General features: G+C 40.7%; 1 protein-coding gene across 5 annotated transcripts in view; it reads left to right on the top strand.

Annotated features, from left to right (window-relative positions):
* Positions 1–12,639, top strand: part of HDAC4 (histone deacetylase 4) — a 182,326-nt gene extending 169,687 nt beyond the window's left edge. For all 5 annotated transcript variants that reach the window (XM_063430033.1, XM_063430034.1, XM_063430035.1 and 2 more), the window contains 6 exons: positions 2,455–2,552; positions 2,693–2,811; positions 7,417–7,550; positions 7,670–7,754; positions 7,929–8,064; positions 11,580–12,639. In XM_063430033.1, coding sequence (XP_063286103.1) covers positions 2,455–2,552; positions 2,693–2,811; positions 7,417–7,550; positions 7,670–7,754; positions 7,929–8,064; positions 11,580–11,619 — 612 coding nt within the window. In that variant the 3' untranslated portion in view covers positions 11,620–12,639. The remainder of the gene's footprint in view (positions 1–2,454; positions 2,553–2,692; positions 2,812–7,416; positions 7,551–7,669; positions 7,755–7,928; positions 8,065–11,579) is intronic.
* Positions 12,640–16,265: the final 3,626 nt, after the last annotated feature.

Raw genomic sequence — 16,265 nt, 5'->3', positions numbered from 1 at the left:
CTTGTTGTCTTTATTTTTCAAGGCTGCGTTGGGTGCCTTGACATATATGTTCCCTTAAACCATTTAACCCAGAGCGCACAGCCTGCGATTACACGCATATTTTTTGTGGATAATAAGTAGGGATCGACCGATTATCGGTTTTACCGATATTATTGGGCAATATTTGGTATTTTCGGCAATATCGGTATCGGCCAATATAGATACCGATTTTGCCGATAATACATACCAAGACCGTTGGGCCCATAACAAGCCAGACTGTTCTGGGGGGGCCCGCAGGAAGCTGTTACTTACCTCCTAGCAGCTCCCCAGTGCAAATCTCGCGAGTCCCGCGGCCGCAGAGCATTGCCACGGGTTACCATTTACACTGGGGAGCTGAAGGGAGCTGCTGGGAGGTAAGTAACAGCTTCCTGCGGGCCTCCCCACTGCTCAGCCCATACCACTGGACCACCAGGGACTGTCATATCCCCCTCCCTGGCCAGGCAACAAGCAGGCAACCTTAGTGAGCAACTAAGCCTGTTATCAGGAGACCGGGGTACTGTACCACCTTCTTCCCAACCAGCCCCAGAGATAAAATACCTTATTGACTGGTCCTGGGAAGACCCCCAGTTGGCAGGTGGAGATGGGGCCGACAGCTTGGGCCTTATGGAGATAGCGGAAATGCAACCGGATCTGACTTTTCTGGCTATCCGTGAGTGGGAGCTCGAGCAGGACAATCCTCGCCTATTTAATCGAGTAACACCGCCTGTCTCTGATATGATGGGTCTTATGGACTATACACCACCGTAAGGAGGAGGAAAAAAAAAAACATAATTAAAATAAAAAAAATGCCTCCCCTCCTGCCCATTTTACACAAATTCCGTACCTTAAAAAAAAAAAAAACATACAAACTATACAAACACACACACACTGCATTCATTTTATACGCACACACACTACACACACTCTGCATTATATACACAAACACACACACACTCTGCATTATATATACACACACACACTGCATTATATACACACACACACACACTACACAAACACACACACACACACTACACACACTACACAAACACACACACACTCTGCATTATATACACACACTACACACACTCTGCATTATATACACATACACTACACACAGCATTCATTATATACACAAACTATACAAACACACACTACACACTCTGCATTATATACACACAACACAAACACACACACACTCTGCATTATATATACACACACACACTACACAAACATATACACACACTGCATTCACTTGACGCACACACTGCATTCACTATACACACATTACACAAACACGCACACTGCATTCACTATTTACGCACACACTGCATTCACTATATATACACACTACACACTCACTGCATTCACTATACACACTACACACACACACACACAGCCCCCTGTCTAAACACACTGCATCCACTACATGTGGCATGTCTATTTTGTGCATTTACCTTTAGAAATAGTTTATTTTTTCAAAATGGTAAATGTACAGAATATCGGCTATCGGCCTGAAAGTTCACAGATTATCGGTATCGGCTTTTAAAAAAAAACAAAAACAATATCGGTCGAGCCCTAGTAATAAGGAAGGTAACTTTGTTCATATTATGATAGAAGCATGTGGTTCAGAGGATACCACTTAAATGTTTACTCAACATTGAGAAGCTGCTCATAGCTTCACTGTAAACCACTGCAATGTGTTCTAGTGATGCTCAGTGTTCCTTTAACCAGTACCTTGAATTTATAGATAATCTATTTTTAGTTGCATGGAGATGGTGATTAAAGTTCTTTCTGTTTTACTCTATCACAAAGCCAATATAAGTATGAACTCATAATTGCTAGCTATTTTATGATGATCTGTAGCTCATTTTTATTGATCATTAAATAGTTTATTCCTGTGAGGATAACAGTTGTAGTCCAACACACAGAGAGAAACTCATTATCTCTGTAGTTTTAATTCCAGTTCCAATGGAATGAAGGTCTGTATGGCTAGGATACAGGGAACTACAGTATTGTACTGCCATCTACTGGTGAAATTAAAACAATCAATAGTGTTGCATGGAAAATATAAAAGAAAATATTAAGCAAGACTGAGTCAAACTGTTGAAGGCAAAATAATTCGAACTTCAGTGATGCTGGCAGCACAGCTCTATAACTGTCTGGAAACAGATATCAGAACTCAAATCCATCCTTTTCAGAATAACCTGAAGATGTGACTTCTTATCCCATTAGTGCTTACCTCTCCCTCTAGATCTATCTTTTACCACGTTTTTTTTATATATATATATTTTCTCATATTGTTTACTATATATATATATATATATATATATATATATATATATATATATATATATATAAGCCAAGGATGCACGGTTAGATTTTTACATGGAAGCATTAGGTAATGTAAAACCTCAAACCTTTTCTCCTTTTTTTTAGGTTGGCACGGGAGCTGGCGTGGGTTTCAATGTAAACATGGCTTTTACTGGTGGCTTGGACCCTCCAATGGGAGATGCTGAATACTTGGCTGCGTTTAGGTAACAGCAATCAATATACAAGATTCATAAGCTATTGGTCATTGTTCCAATATTCTCCTGATTACCCTAGCTGAGCTCTGCAACTTGTGTGTACAGTGTTTTTTTTTTTTGACACCTCGGTTTTTGTGCTTTCTCTGCAGGACTGTGGTGCTACCTATAGCTAACGAGTTCTCCCCAGAAGTGGTTCTGGTATCTGCTGGGTTTGATGCTGTGGAAGGACACCCGGCTCCCCTCGGAGGTTACAGAGTATCTGCCAAATGTAAGGGCTTTAAGGCTTGCCATGCACTACTAAGTGTAGTTTTAAATTTGGTTTACAAACAAAGGAGATACACGTGGTATTAAAATAAGAGGAATTGTAGAGTGGTTTTGTGTGACAGGGAGCCATGTGCTACAGATATGGGGAATGTGATATGGAGGTCATTATAGGGAACAGGACCATTGTACCAAGACTAAGCATATCTGTTAACGATAAGATAAGTGCTCTGAATGATTGTACATTGGCTAGCTTACATTGAGACCTGGGCTTCAGTAAAATCAGTTAAAGGGACACTATAGTCACCTGAACAACTTCAGCTTAATGAGGTTGTTCAGGTGAGTGCTACAGCTACCCGGAGCCTTTTTCTTGTAAGCATTGTATTTTCTGAGAAAATGCAGTGTTTACATTGAAAGCTTGGAACACCTCTTGTTGCAGTCAATCAGACGGCCACCAGAGGGACTTCCGTGTTCAGAGGCCCTAAAAAGGCCTCTCGTCCGATGCATTCTGGGTGAATACATCAGACGGGCTATCAGCACACAAAGCACTGTGAACGCGCTTTGTGTGCTGATAGCCTGTCAGACATCCAATCACAGTGCTCTGTGCACTGTGATTGGATGGCTTGAAACACATCCAATCACAGTGCTCTGTCATTTTACAAGCGTGGGAAAAATCCAAAGAACTTTCCCACGCTTGTAAAATGACAAAGAGCACTCTGATTGGCTTAAACCCATCAACCAGAGTGTTATTAGCCTAATTGCAGGGCGGGGCAAGGCTTTATAAGCCTTCCCCCGTCCTGCGGAGCTCAGTCTGCGCGGAACCCTCCATGGGTGAAGATGGATTATTTTTTTTGCGCTCGTTTTTGTTTTTTTTAATTGCGTCGGTTATTATGGATTTTTATTTGGCCTTTTTTGGGGCTGATGAAAGAAGATTTTAGAAGAAAGAAAACATCGAATGGTAAGTTGATTTTATCTCATTTTTTCTTTTTTACAGGTTTTTAGTTAATGGTCCCCCCTCATTATTTTTAGGGTGAGGGGGGTAGGTAGGGAGATATTTTTTTTTTTGGGGGGGGGGGGGGGGGTTGAGGGTTAACTAGGGTCCCCCCCTTTGTATTTAGGGCCCCCACCCACCGCTCAGGGGTGGGGGCCGGGGGGGACAATAGGTCCCCCCTTTATTGATAATTTTAGGGCCCCCACCCGCCGCTCAGGGGTGGGGGCCGGGGGGGGGGGACAGTAGGTCCCCCCCTCATTGATAATTTTAGGGCCCCCACCCGCCGCTCAGGGGTGGGGGCCGGGAGGGGGACAATAGGTCCCCCCCCCATTGATAATTTTAGGGCCCCCACCCGCCGCACAGGGGTGGGGGTCGGGGGGGGGACAGTAGGTCCCCCCCCTTATTGATAATTTTAGAAAGCGAGCTGAGCTGTCAGCAGCTCAGCTCGCGAACGCGCATTCCGCGCACATGCGCGGTAAAGCGCTCAGGTTCTTCATAGGGCGCCATTCAATGGCGCTCTATGAAGAACGCGATTGGTGCAGCGCGAAGCCACGCATGCGCACCACACCACGAAAAAGGGGGCGCGGCCTAGCGGGGAGCTCGGCGCTGGAACGGAGGTAAGTTTTTAATGAATGAAAGTACATATAAAAGCAAGAAGGAAGGCTGGGGGACCTGTCTTTCTTGCTTTTATATGGTGACTATAGAGTCCCTTTAATATAAAAAGCAAAGCTTTAAAACAGGAAGACATTACAGTATAAAGAAAAAAAAAAGTTTTCAATTATTATTGGCTTTATATAACGCCAACTAATTCCTCAGTAACTTATCCCTTTACAATATTTAATGGGGGGAAATGTTACAGGAGCAATAAGTTGATGAAGACCCTGCTCAAACGAGCTTACAATCTAGAGGAGTTGAGTAAAAAAAAAAAAAAAAAATAGAAAGGGTAAAGGGGTGGATAGCAACCCAAGAGACAAGGTGGGAAAGTAGCAGACCTGGAAGTTGAGAGTGGAGGGTGGTCCTTTAAGAGAGTGCAATAGACAGGTTTGTGAAATAGAAGTTACTCTGTGAGGCCATAAGCTGCTCTGAAGTGATAGGTTTCGATCAAATGTTGAAAACACGAGGATAACGTTTTATGGGGGAGGAAGGCTGTTCCAAAGAAATGGAGCCGCCCTCGAAGTCCTGTAAAGGCGAGTAGCAGTAAGAATATGAGACAGGAGAAGACAGGAGAAGGTTACTAGCAGAGGGAAGTGATCGAGAAGGGATGTACCTACGAATTAATGAAGAAATGTAGTGGGGGATAGAGGGGTTTAGATCTTTATAGGTAAGGGTTAGTATTTTGAATTTACTTGTGTAGAGTACAGAAAACCAATGTAATGATTTACGGAGGGCCACGGTGTGAGAGGAGCGACGGGAGATGAAAATCATCATGGCAGCATCATTCCTTACAGATTGTAGTGATGCAGTACGGGTAGACCAGTTAGGAGAGAATTACTGTAATCAATGCAAGATATTTACTAGAGAATGAATAAGCTCCTTAGCAGCATCTTGTTTAAGAAAGGGGCAGACGGGGCAATGTTTTTAAAATGGAAATGAAGGATTTGGTAACAGAAGTGGATGTGAAGCATTATAGTGAGGCCAGATGTAAAGATAACACCAAGACAGTGAGCTTGCAAGGATGACCTAATTTTTTCATCTTATAAGAAGAAGAAAAAGCTCAGTTTTAGAGAGACTGCGTTTCAGAAAGAGGCAAGACATCCAATCAGATGGCAGAAAGGCAACCAATAAGTGATGAGAAAAAGACATTCTAGGAGAGCAAGAGAGAGATCAGAGGAGGAGAGATATATATCTAGGTGTCATCGGCATACAGGTGGTAGCGGATCCGAGGAATTAGTTTGTCAAGTGAGGCCATATATAGAGAAAACAAAAGGGGACCAAGAACAGAGCCTTGGGAGACTCCAACCGAGACAGGATGAGGGGAGAAGGTGTCATTAGAAAAGGAGACACTGAATAAATGTTGGTAGAGGTAGGATGAGAACAACAAGAGGATAGTGTAAGAGGCCTTGTGAATGAAAAGTATGAAAAAGTAGTACATGATCAATAGTTTTAAATGCAGGAGAAAGGTCTAGAAGAATTAATATGGAGTAGTGGCCTTTGGATTTAGTGCCAATTAGATTTACATTAATAAGCACAGTCTTCATAGAATGGAAGGGGCAGAAGCCAGATAGAAGAGATCGAGAATAGAGTTGGAATTGAGAAAGCATGCCAGAGAAGTTATTGAAGCTTTGACGAGAAAGGGAACAGAGATACGGGATGGTAGTTAAAAGGGAGAGATGGTTTTTTTTAGTATGGGTACGAAAGTAGCATATATAAAGCAAAATGGTCAGGAAGTGAAAAGGGGAACCAGGATACGATAAATAACGGCAATGTTTGCAGAGGCAAATTGAGTAGATGTCAAATGAGGAGAAAGATAGGAAAGCGGCTGGGTAGAGGTTAGTAGGAGCAGTGGGGTGAAAGCAGAAATACTACCCTGCTTCCCTTACTGTCACATTGTCTTGAGGTGTGAATTAAATGAGGACTGGCAAAGGATAATGAAGTAGGAGTAGCAGTGTTGCCGATAAAGCCATATTTCTGTTAATGCCAGTAAGTTTTTAGGGAATGTAAGATGAATAAGTCACGGACAGCAGTTTATATAGTGATGATGCACACAGAGTGTGCATTCCATACGGAAGTAGAAAAGCGTACTTAGAGTTACATAGGATGGGTATAAGATTTGTGGGTTTTTTGGTGTTGGCACAATGTAGGTTAGTGGAGGAGGAACCAGGGCTTGGAAAAACGTCACCAGCTGCCAGGAGCAGAAGGACAAGGTTGTAAGATTGAAATGTTTTTGGTGAGAGCTTGTCTCTGGAGGCTTTAGAAGGACTTGGTGGAGAAAGTGTGGGTGTGTATGAGATTAATAGAGGGGGAGGGAAGTAAAGTGGGGGCAATAAAGATGGTGTCAGCAGGAGTAGAAAAGCTATTTTAGCATTGACATAATTAGGAGAATAAGGATTTAGTCTTATATTGAAGAATAGGTGGAACAATTAAAATCATAGAGTGGAGGGGTGAAGGGTTAAAAGGCAGGTAGAGGTTGTTATACTAAACTGGTGTTTGCAAGAACAGGTAATTGGTAAGTATCTATAAAGGTACCCTGGGGTGGGTGGGATGTGATCTTCAAAAGGGCTACCTCTGCATTTGGCTTTGGCTGCAAGACTTGCTAGCTCTGAGTTCTGAGTAAGTATTTATGATTTTTTTTTTATTATTATTATTATACTAAACCCCAGTATCTAACAGCCTGTACTCCAAAAATCAATTATGATGTCAACATTGCCCAAATGTGTAAGGCATTGCTTTGCTGAGCATGTAAGCTGGCCATCATCGCTAATGAATGCCATACACATTTGGACAAAAACAGTTTGACACAGAACTGGGCATAGCATCTGCAATGTCATAGTACTGCAACCACTACAAAGGAGGTTTTAGTGCAGAATTTAAAACTTAACTGTTTTAGTTTTTTTTGTTTTTTTCCATGGAGTGCATTAGCAGGATACTTACCACCCATTTATAATGCCATTTTCTCATCAGGCTTTGGATATCTCACAAAGCAACTTATGGGGCTGGCTGGAGGTCGTATCATTCTGGCCTTGGAGGGAGGTCATGATCTTACAGCCATATGTGATGCTTCTGAAGCCTGTGTCTCTGCTCTATTGGGGAATGAGGTAAGGTTTGGTGTGAAAGCTGTATGATGCTTTGATAGTACATGCTTCTTGGGATCAGGTTTGGTTTTAAGTAATTGTCTTTCACTGTCCAATGTGCTTTTTTCTATTTTGCCAAACAGCTTGAGCCTCTTCCCGAATCAATGCTTCAGCAAAGACCAAACAGCAATGCAGTAAGCTCAATGGAAAAAGTAATACAAATCCAAAGTAAGTCATTTAAATCCACACTATAAGTGAGCTGGGCACATGCGCTTTGAAGCTTGCAATTATACATGCAGTGAAGTTTAGCATTGTCCAGTGTCTTTGCCTTCTCTTTAATCTATGTAATTTATGAATATATCCCTATGTGAGTTGCTGATCTCAGATTTTTTTTTTCATCAGGTGAATACTGGCCTTGTTTGCATCTTGTTTGCTCCACCGTTTCATATTCTGTTGTTGAGGCTCGGAAGAGTGAGACTGAGGAGGCAGAGACTGTGACTGCAATGGCATCGCTGTCAGTGGGAGTTAATCAAGAGAGGTGAGGACCAGTAGTCAGCCATGTTTGTGATGAGAAGTTTTAACTCTTGCAAATGAGTGTACGGTATTTCACAAATGTGTATCAGAGTTCAAAATTTTGGAAACTTGCTCCTTTCCTCATACATTCTTCCGTTCCAACCACTGCGTATACCACCACACCCTCTGCAATACACTACACACTAGCCACCCACCTGTTGTACATTGTTTTACTCCCATACACCAAGTTTTCCCACTTCCCCCAAGTCCGTAGCCAGACTAAATGACCTTTTACCTGATAAGAGCCGTGACACAGCCTGGAACTCTGACCATCTGGCGAATGGTCTCCCACCTGTTCCTTTTTTTTTTTTTTATTCCTTCTTCCTCCCCTACCACAAAGCTTTACAATGACTGTCGATAATGCACAATCACAACGTGTCCCCGACCTACTTTTGGCCGAGACCTTAACAGTACATTGCAAGGACACAAGCTTGGCTGGTCCAACACCGCTTAGACAGGCCTCTTCGGATACATTGCTGGTCTTACTGAAATGCGGCCAAGCCGATCTTATTTACCATGAAAATGTACTCTGACCCGCCTGCTTATTGTAAATGTACTTGATGGACAAGCACTCGTTGCCGATCTTGGTCAACACCCGAATTGTATTTGATGACCATACGATGCATTGTGTTGTTTCCATAACATGACCTTTCCTTTCTTTACCCTACCCCAACTTGAAAAACCTCAATAAACAAAGAATGTTTAAAAAAAAATTTGGGAAAATTTTAGCTGTGGCAAGTTGGAATTTAACCCTTTTGAGTATGATCATGCTCATAGTGGTGAGTGACTTTTAGGACCTGGCTAGTAACAAAGGACTTTAAATTCTAGTGTGTGTGTAGTGTGTGTTATGGTATCTAGGGACTCTGGATAAGTCCAAAAACACAGTATAAGCAATCAGAGGGGTTTCTGAAAATAAACCTTTCTATTTTTTTATTCTTTTTATATATTTTACAACAGAAAGGGGTTGAATTACGTGTTATATCCTTAAGTAGGTATTGTGTCTTGACTGTAACATTTTTCAAACAAAATTGCATTATCGACTCCTATTTATTTCACATACAGTGAAGTAAAAAAGTATTTGATCCCCTTCTGATTTTGAACGTTTGCTCACTGAAAATGATCTGTCTATAATTTTAATAGTGGGTGTTTTTTAACCGTGAGAGACGGAATAATAATTAAAAAAAAGAAATCCAGAAAAATGCATGTCAAAGTTATAAATTGATTTACTTGTCAATGAGTGAAATAAGTATATGATCCCATATCAATCAGCAAGATTTCTGGCTCCCATGTGTCTTTTATACAGGGTTTTTTACCCCTCTCATATTATTGTAAAGCGCTACGGAATCTGTTGGCGCTATATAAATGGTGATGATAATGATAATGAGCAGAGGTTAGGAGCACTCTCTTAAAGGAAGTGCTCCTAATCTCTGCTCGTTACCTGTATAAAATACACCTGTCCACAGAAACAATCAATCAGATTCCAAACTCAGGGACAAGATTGTAGACCTACACAAGGCTGGAATGGGCTACAAGACCATCACCAAGCAACTTGGTGAGAAGGTGACAACAGTTGGTGAGATGATTTGCAAATGGAAGAAACACAAAATAACGGTCAGTCTCCTTCGGTCTGGTGCTCCATGCAAGATCTCACCTCGTAGAGTTTCAATGATCATGAGAATGGTGAGGAATCAGCCCAGAACTACACGGGTGGATCTTGTAAATGATCTCAAAGCAGCTGGGACCACAGTCACCAAGGAAACAATTGGTAACACACTACGCAGAAGTGAAATCCTGCAGCGCCCACAAGTTCCCCTTGCTCAAGAATGCACATGTACAGGCCTGTCTGAAGTTTGCCAATGAACATCTGAATGATTCAGAGGAGAACTGGGTGAAAGTGTTGTGGTCAGATGAGACTAAAATCGAGCTCTTTGGCATCAACTTGACTCGCCGTGTTTGGAGGAGGAGGAATGCTGCTTATGACCCCACCGTTAAACATGTTGATGGAAACATTATGCTTTGGGGGTGTTTTTCTGCTAAGGTGACAGTACAACTGCACCGCATCAAAGGGATGATGGAATGGGCCATGTACCATCAAATCTTGGGTGAGAACCTCCTTCCCGCAGCCAGGGCATTGAGAATGGGTCATGGATGTGTATTCCAGCATGATAATGACCCAAAACACACAGCCAAGGCAACAGAGGAGTGTCTCAAGAAGAAGCACATTAAGGTCCTGGAGTGGCCTAGCCAGTCTCCAGACTGTAATCCCATAGAAAATCTGTGGAGGGAGATTAAGGTTCGAGTTGCCAAACGTCAGCCTTGAAACCTTAATGACTTTGAGAGGATATGCAAAGAGGAGTGGGACAAAATCCCTCCTGAGATGTATGTAATTACCTGGTGGCCAACTAAAAGAAACGTCTGACCTCTGTGATTGCCAACAAAGGTTTTGCCACCAAGTACGAAGTCAAAGGGGTCAAATATTATTTCACTTATTGACATGCAAATCAATTTATAACTTTTTTGACATGTGTTTTTCCACCATTTACATTATAGACTTTGTCAGTGGGCAAATGTTCAAAATCAGCCAGGGATCAAATACTTTTTTTATCTCGCTGTAGGTGACTAGTAAAGCTAAAGCTTCTAGGCTCTGAATGTCGAAGACCCTACAATACATAAAGGGAATCAACACAGTAAAGGAGGAGACTATATTTAAAAGAAGAAAAACTAACACAACAAGAGGACATAGTCTTAAATTAGAGGGACAAAGGCTTAAAAATAATATCAGGAAGTATTACTTTACTGGGAGGGTAGTGGATGCATGGAATAGCCTTCCAGCTGAAGTGGTAGAGGTTAACACAGTAAAGGAGTTTAAGCATGCGTGGGATAGGCATAAGGCTATCCTAACTATAAGATAAGGCCAGGGACTAATGAAAGTATTTAGAAAATTGGGCAGACTAGATGGGCCGAATGGCTCTTATCTGCCGTCACATTCTATGTTTCTGTTTCTACATCATATAATTGGCTTCTTCCTGCACATCTTAAAAGGACTAAAAGCACCAAAAACCTCTGCATCATAATGCAGTTGTTATGGTGTATATATGCTGTCTATTTCTCTAGCAATGAAAAAAAAAAGTTTCTGAAAAATGGATATATTTTCACACATAACACACCTCTTGTGGCTGTCAAACCGGCCTTTTGGTACTTGCTCACAAAGACCTTCAACGGTCTTAATATTTTGTGTTGGCATGTACAGCATGACAGAACAATACACACACATTGGCATGTATTATTTTTGTTCCCTTTTTTCCCCTCTTTATCTCTCTCCTCGATCTACAGCATAGGATCCCTCTAGCACTTTAAGTTAATAATATAAAACTCAAGTAAAGTGAGGGATCTACATTTATAAGTACAGTCATGTTATTGTTGATTATAATCGAATTCAAATTTGGAATATTCTTTTACAGTATATGTTTTTATTTCCAGGACTGATGATGAGCCAATGGATGAAGAGCCCCCTCTGTAGCAAAGTTACTGGTGACTGCCCAGTGTGTAAATCCGTACTATTGTTGGGGGGAGGCCCCTCAGATTTCTCCGCCTGCGCTCTGTCCCAAGGAAGAGGAGCAGCGACATGGATGTAAAGAACCCTGTGTACATCACATCCACAGAACCAGAAACCACGGCACACTGTGCCATGCACAGCCGTACTGTGCCACCCCTATCCAGGGGGTACTGCTCCTACAGGAGCAACTGGCAGCTCTTGCCAAACATGTTTTACTATTTACTTTAATGATTTTTAACAAATACTTGTTCAAAGAAAAACAAGGAAAAAGTGACCTCCGGGGTCTCACAAATAGTTTGGTGCTTTAACATTCTGCAGATTCACAAAGGACTCTATGTGCGCTGGAAGGAGACACGGAGGTGACCGTGCTGTGCAGACACTTATTTAAACCACTTGGTTTAGTCTTAGTTTTTGGATGTTTCTTCTGAATAATGTGGACTCTACAGTGGATGAAGATATCCTCTTAAACCTGTTATTCGATGAAGAACTGGTGACTGTCTTAATCTGGAGAGGAAGAGGAGAAAGGATTGTGCCTTGTCAATGGTTGGAAAACATTTTTCCGTTTGAATGGTTTTTTTTTCTACTCACTGTTTGAGGACTTGCCTTAAATTCCAAATACCACAGCCAAGAGGAGTTGCGAAAAACCACAACATGCAGATCTGTGTCCTATCACAGACGTAATTCTGTGGAACTTTTGTGATAATCGGCAGTCGTCTCGTTGGGTTTATTTTCCTTTTTTCTTTTTCTTTTTTCTTCTTCTTTGAATCAATTTGCATGTCATAGTTACAATGACCAGACTGTCTCCACCACTCATTACCTGTGCACACCAAGCATAGACTTTTCCTACCGTCAGTGATTTGTGGGATCATTTCTAAAAGTGGAGATGTGGCCTCTCACTGCGCAGGGAGCGTGTTACTGGCCTGTGCGATTCCTTTTCTTTTTTTTCTTTTTTTTTTTTTTAAAGGGGCTCATTTTTTGGTTTTTTTTGGGGGGGGGGTAGAATTTTATGAGCATGTTCATCACAGGCAAATAGTACATTTCCAGTTCCCATTTCAATTTTCTTTTTTTAAATATATTTTTATTTTAGTTTTTCATTCAAAGCTTTATATATGTATTTTTTTGTAAAAAAAAAAAACAAACAAAAAAAAAATGTTCTTGTGGTAACTTAGATTTCTCCTGTTTTTATATTTCAAGGAAGTTTTTTGTTTTACTCAAGGAATTTTCTTTTTGTTTAGGGATTTTCTTTTAATATTTTTATTTATTTTTTTGAAGGTTCACATTTACTTCCTCTGATCTTGCCATTGACATTCCCTGTATGCATCATCTAAAATACTGGGACAGTGGTGGTGGACATTTCTTGTATGCATCCGACCTGTAGACAGGGTTTCGGTGGATATTGTTCAGGTTTACTCTTCTGGATTTAAATATGGAGCTGGGTCGCTCTTATTTACCACACTTGTTACAAGGTCAGAGAGAGGCATTGATACAAGCTTTGATTTCTTTACTGAGACCAACAATGTACTGTATGTGAGCCTTGCTCCTGGAGTCGCATGGAGGGAGCATGGTGCGCTCGGTATTGGATATAACCTCAATATAGCACTTATTATCCATGCTGAGGTCTGAGTTGTGGCTGATTTTTACAGCAGCATGTGACTCACACCCCTTACCCAGTAACAGATTCCTGAGATTAACCTCACTGTTATTGGGAACAGCATGATACTGCAGCAGTTTAACTTTGTTTCTTGCAGTTCCATAATCCCTGGATTTGACTGTGTTGTGGAGAATTCTAACGAGTTGCTCTTCAGCCTGCACATTGACATTTGCCATTTCTTGTCCTGGAAGCAAATAGTGTGTCTAGGAGTTATAGTCAAGTTAGGGGTATGGGGTATTAAGGGTCTCTTATTGCCCCCTTCTGTGTGTTGGCACCTACGCTTTGTTTCCTTACGGTGTGTATTTATTTTTTATGATCATTCTGCAACAACACTACAGCCTGTGACTGCACCACACTGGGCCATATAGATATTTCTTTTCTAGGTCATGTTTTCATATGCTGTTACTCTTCTGCCTTTCAGCATGAAGCTGCTCCCTGCACAGTCATTAGATCTTCTGTTTCAGCTGTTCACTGCAGGAGGTGTGACCTCTCGGTACGTAGCCTCTTTAGGGTCCATGGCTCGGTCAATTCCGTTTTGTGGGAGTCCCCATTTAAATGCAGGTTTTGTGAGACATTTGCAGTGCATATAAGCATTTTCTTGTAGAATATGTAAGCAGATTCTGCTCTGACCAGTGCATACAGATGCAATGTATATAACCATCCTAATTTTACCATGTTCCACATGCTCCAAATAGTAAGCCCATGAATTTTGTTTTGCTCCTGTTTGTGGAAATTTTAAATGTGCAATAGAAATGCAAGCATCTGTCTTAGACTGTGTTGTACATTTTGAAGTGTATGGGCCACACATTGTTTGGAGTGTAAATTCATTATTTATAAACTGGTCCATGTTTAATTCTAAATGCACCTTTCAGAGCTCAATCAGTTTGTAGCTCACATGCCTAAGGTTAGATGTGACTCCCAAAACATGCAGGTTGTTTAGTCCCTAGATAAGACCATGGAAAGGCATGTCAAAGTTGCTGTGTAGGCTATTTTTTATGTGTGTATTTCTGTACTTGATTTTATTCAGTGGATGGGGCAACTCTGCATCTTTTCACTAAACACTACCCTCCCCTTTTTTTTTATTAATCTCATTCCTTTTTTTTCTTGGATGCTTCACCTCTCCACTCATTCCACTTTTAATACATAATATAATTTTGTGCGTGCAACGGAGGGGCCACACTCCTATTTCCGGGCATGGACCTCACCATCAAAAAGGATATATATATATATTAAGATAACTATATGCCTGTATATGTATCTGTGTGTACATGCATTATATACACATATATACATATATGATCTATTTTTCTAGTTTTTACATATATACATTTTGAGGTTGCATGAATTAAGCACAGTTTGGTCCTTTATGGTGCCTGGATAAAACGCCATTTCAGGCAGAGATGAAGTGTGAAAACAAATCATTTTCTGACCCCCTGAAAAGAAAAGGACGATTGTTTTATTCTTATTGTTGGTCAGACTAAGGTATCTTTAGAGTATTATAATGGACTGGCAATGTGTGCTTTTTATTTTTTTATTATTAAAGAAAACAAATATATATATATATTGTTAAACAAGAACTTGCAGATATACCCGTGCCTGCCAATGAGGAATAGAGGTTTGTCATGGTTCAAAAGATTTTGTTCCAGGGGATGTGACGAAAGTGATGTCCCAGTTCGAGGAATGAAGATTGCTATGGTATTTTGTTGTGCCAGGCTCCTCAAAAAAGGATCTCATAGGGCATATTTTTTATTTTTTATTTGTAAAACACTAAAGGGTGTGCAGTGCTGCACTAACTGCAATCCTGTGCAAACACTGTGTACATTCTGTCTGCAGCTGCAATTACCCAGAATGCATGTTATAGCCATGTTAGAACCATGTGCCATGGTTTTGGCCTAATATTTCACTCTACTAAGCTTGTTCACAAACATCAGATGCCATGCACCTTGCCTTCATTGCTGTAAGGCAATGTTTTCGGTCATCCAGGCTCAGAATGTTTTGCGCTGAAAGACCCTCCCGCTATATGTACTTTGTGGCCAGGACTGACCAGGTCGTGGGTGGAACACTATGTGCAGGGAAGGCATATGATAGTGGCAACCTGTTCTGTACCAAGGTGCATCTTTCGCATCACAGAAATTAAATAATTGGTGCAGGTTACCCATTCTTGGTATATCTGTGTTATCGTTTGACGCAAATAGTTTTTTTGTTTTTTTTTTGTTTTTTTTATTCCCACCATCCCTGTATTTTTAATACCCTAGCATTTGTGACCCAGTGGGATCAACACTTAACATGTTGTCTGCCTGCATCATCTCCTGATACTCATTGGCAGAGGTGCCTCCTTTGTCTGTCTATGATTGTATGTTTACTTCAGAGGTAATTCTCACATCCCAGGCAGAAGAATTTGCTGCCTTTTTACATGAGGGTGGGCACTCACCCACGCTGCCAATGCACTGTGTTTAAATCAAAAGACATTCAACTATAAACTTTACAGCAAAAAAAATATAGAAAGACCTCCAGCAAGAGTCATTTTGCTCGTTGTCCCCTAGAGAAATGGGTTCAGCGTTTTCAGTTTAGAAGAAGGGATTTACACACATCTTTGTCTGGAGTGTGACTTTCCATATTCTAAAGATAAGAAGTGTGTGTACATAAATATATATACATAATATATATATATATATAAATAAATATAAATATAATTAAAAATATAAACTAAGAAAATTTGATGCAACGTTCACCAGATCTTCTAAAAGAGTGATGGTGATTGTTTTATATATTTGAATCCTGGACACTTTGCATTCACCTGCTGTGTTTTTTTTTTGTTTTGTTATATATTTTTTCTCTTGCATTTAATATAATTTTATATTCTTTTTGGTCAGGTTTTAAGCCACAATTGCAGAAATGTGGTCTAATTTTCTGGCAGGAGATGGATGCATCTTTTTTTTTTTTTTTTTTTTTTATATTT

This window comes from Pelobates fuscus, chromosome 8 (assembly GCF_036172605.1).
Source record: "Pelobates fuscus isolate aPelFus1 chromosome 8, aPelFus1.pri, whole genome shotgun sequence".
In the NCBI taxonomy this organism is placed as follows: domain Eukaryota; kingdom Metazoa; phylum Chordata; class Amphibia; order Anura; family Pelobatidae; genus Pelobates; species Pelobates fuscus.
The sequence above is the reverse complement of the archived record's forward strand: the minus strand, read 5'-3'. Positions and strand labels throughout refer to the sequence as shown.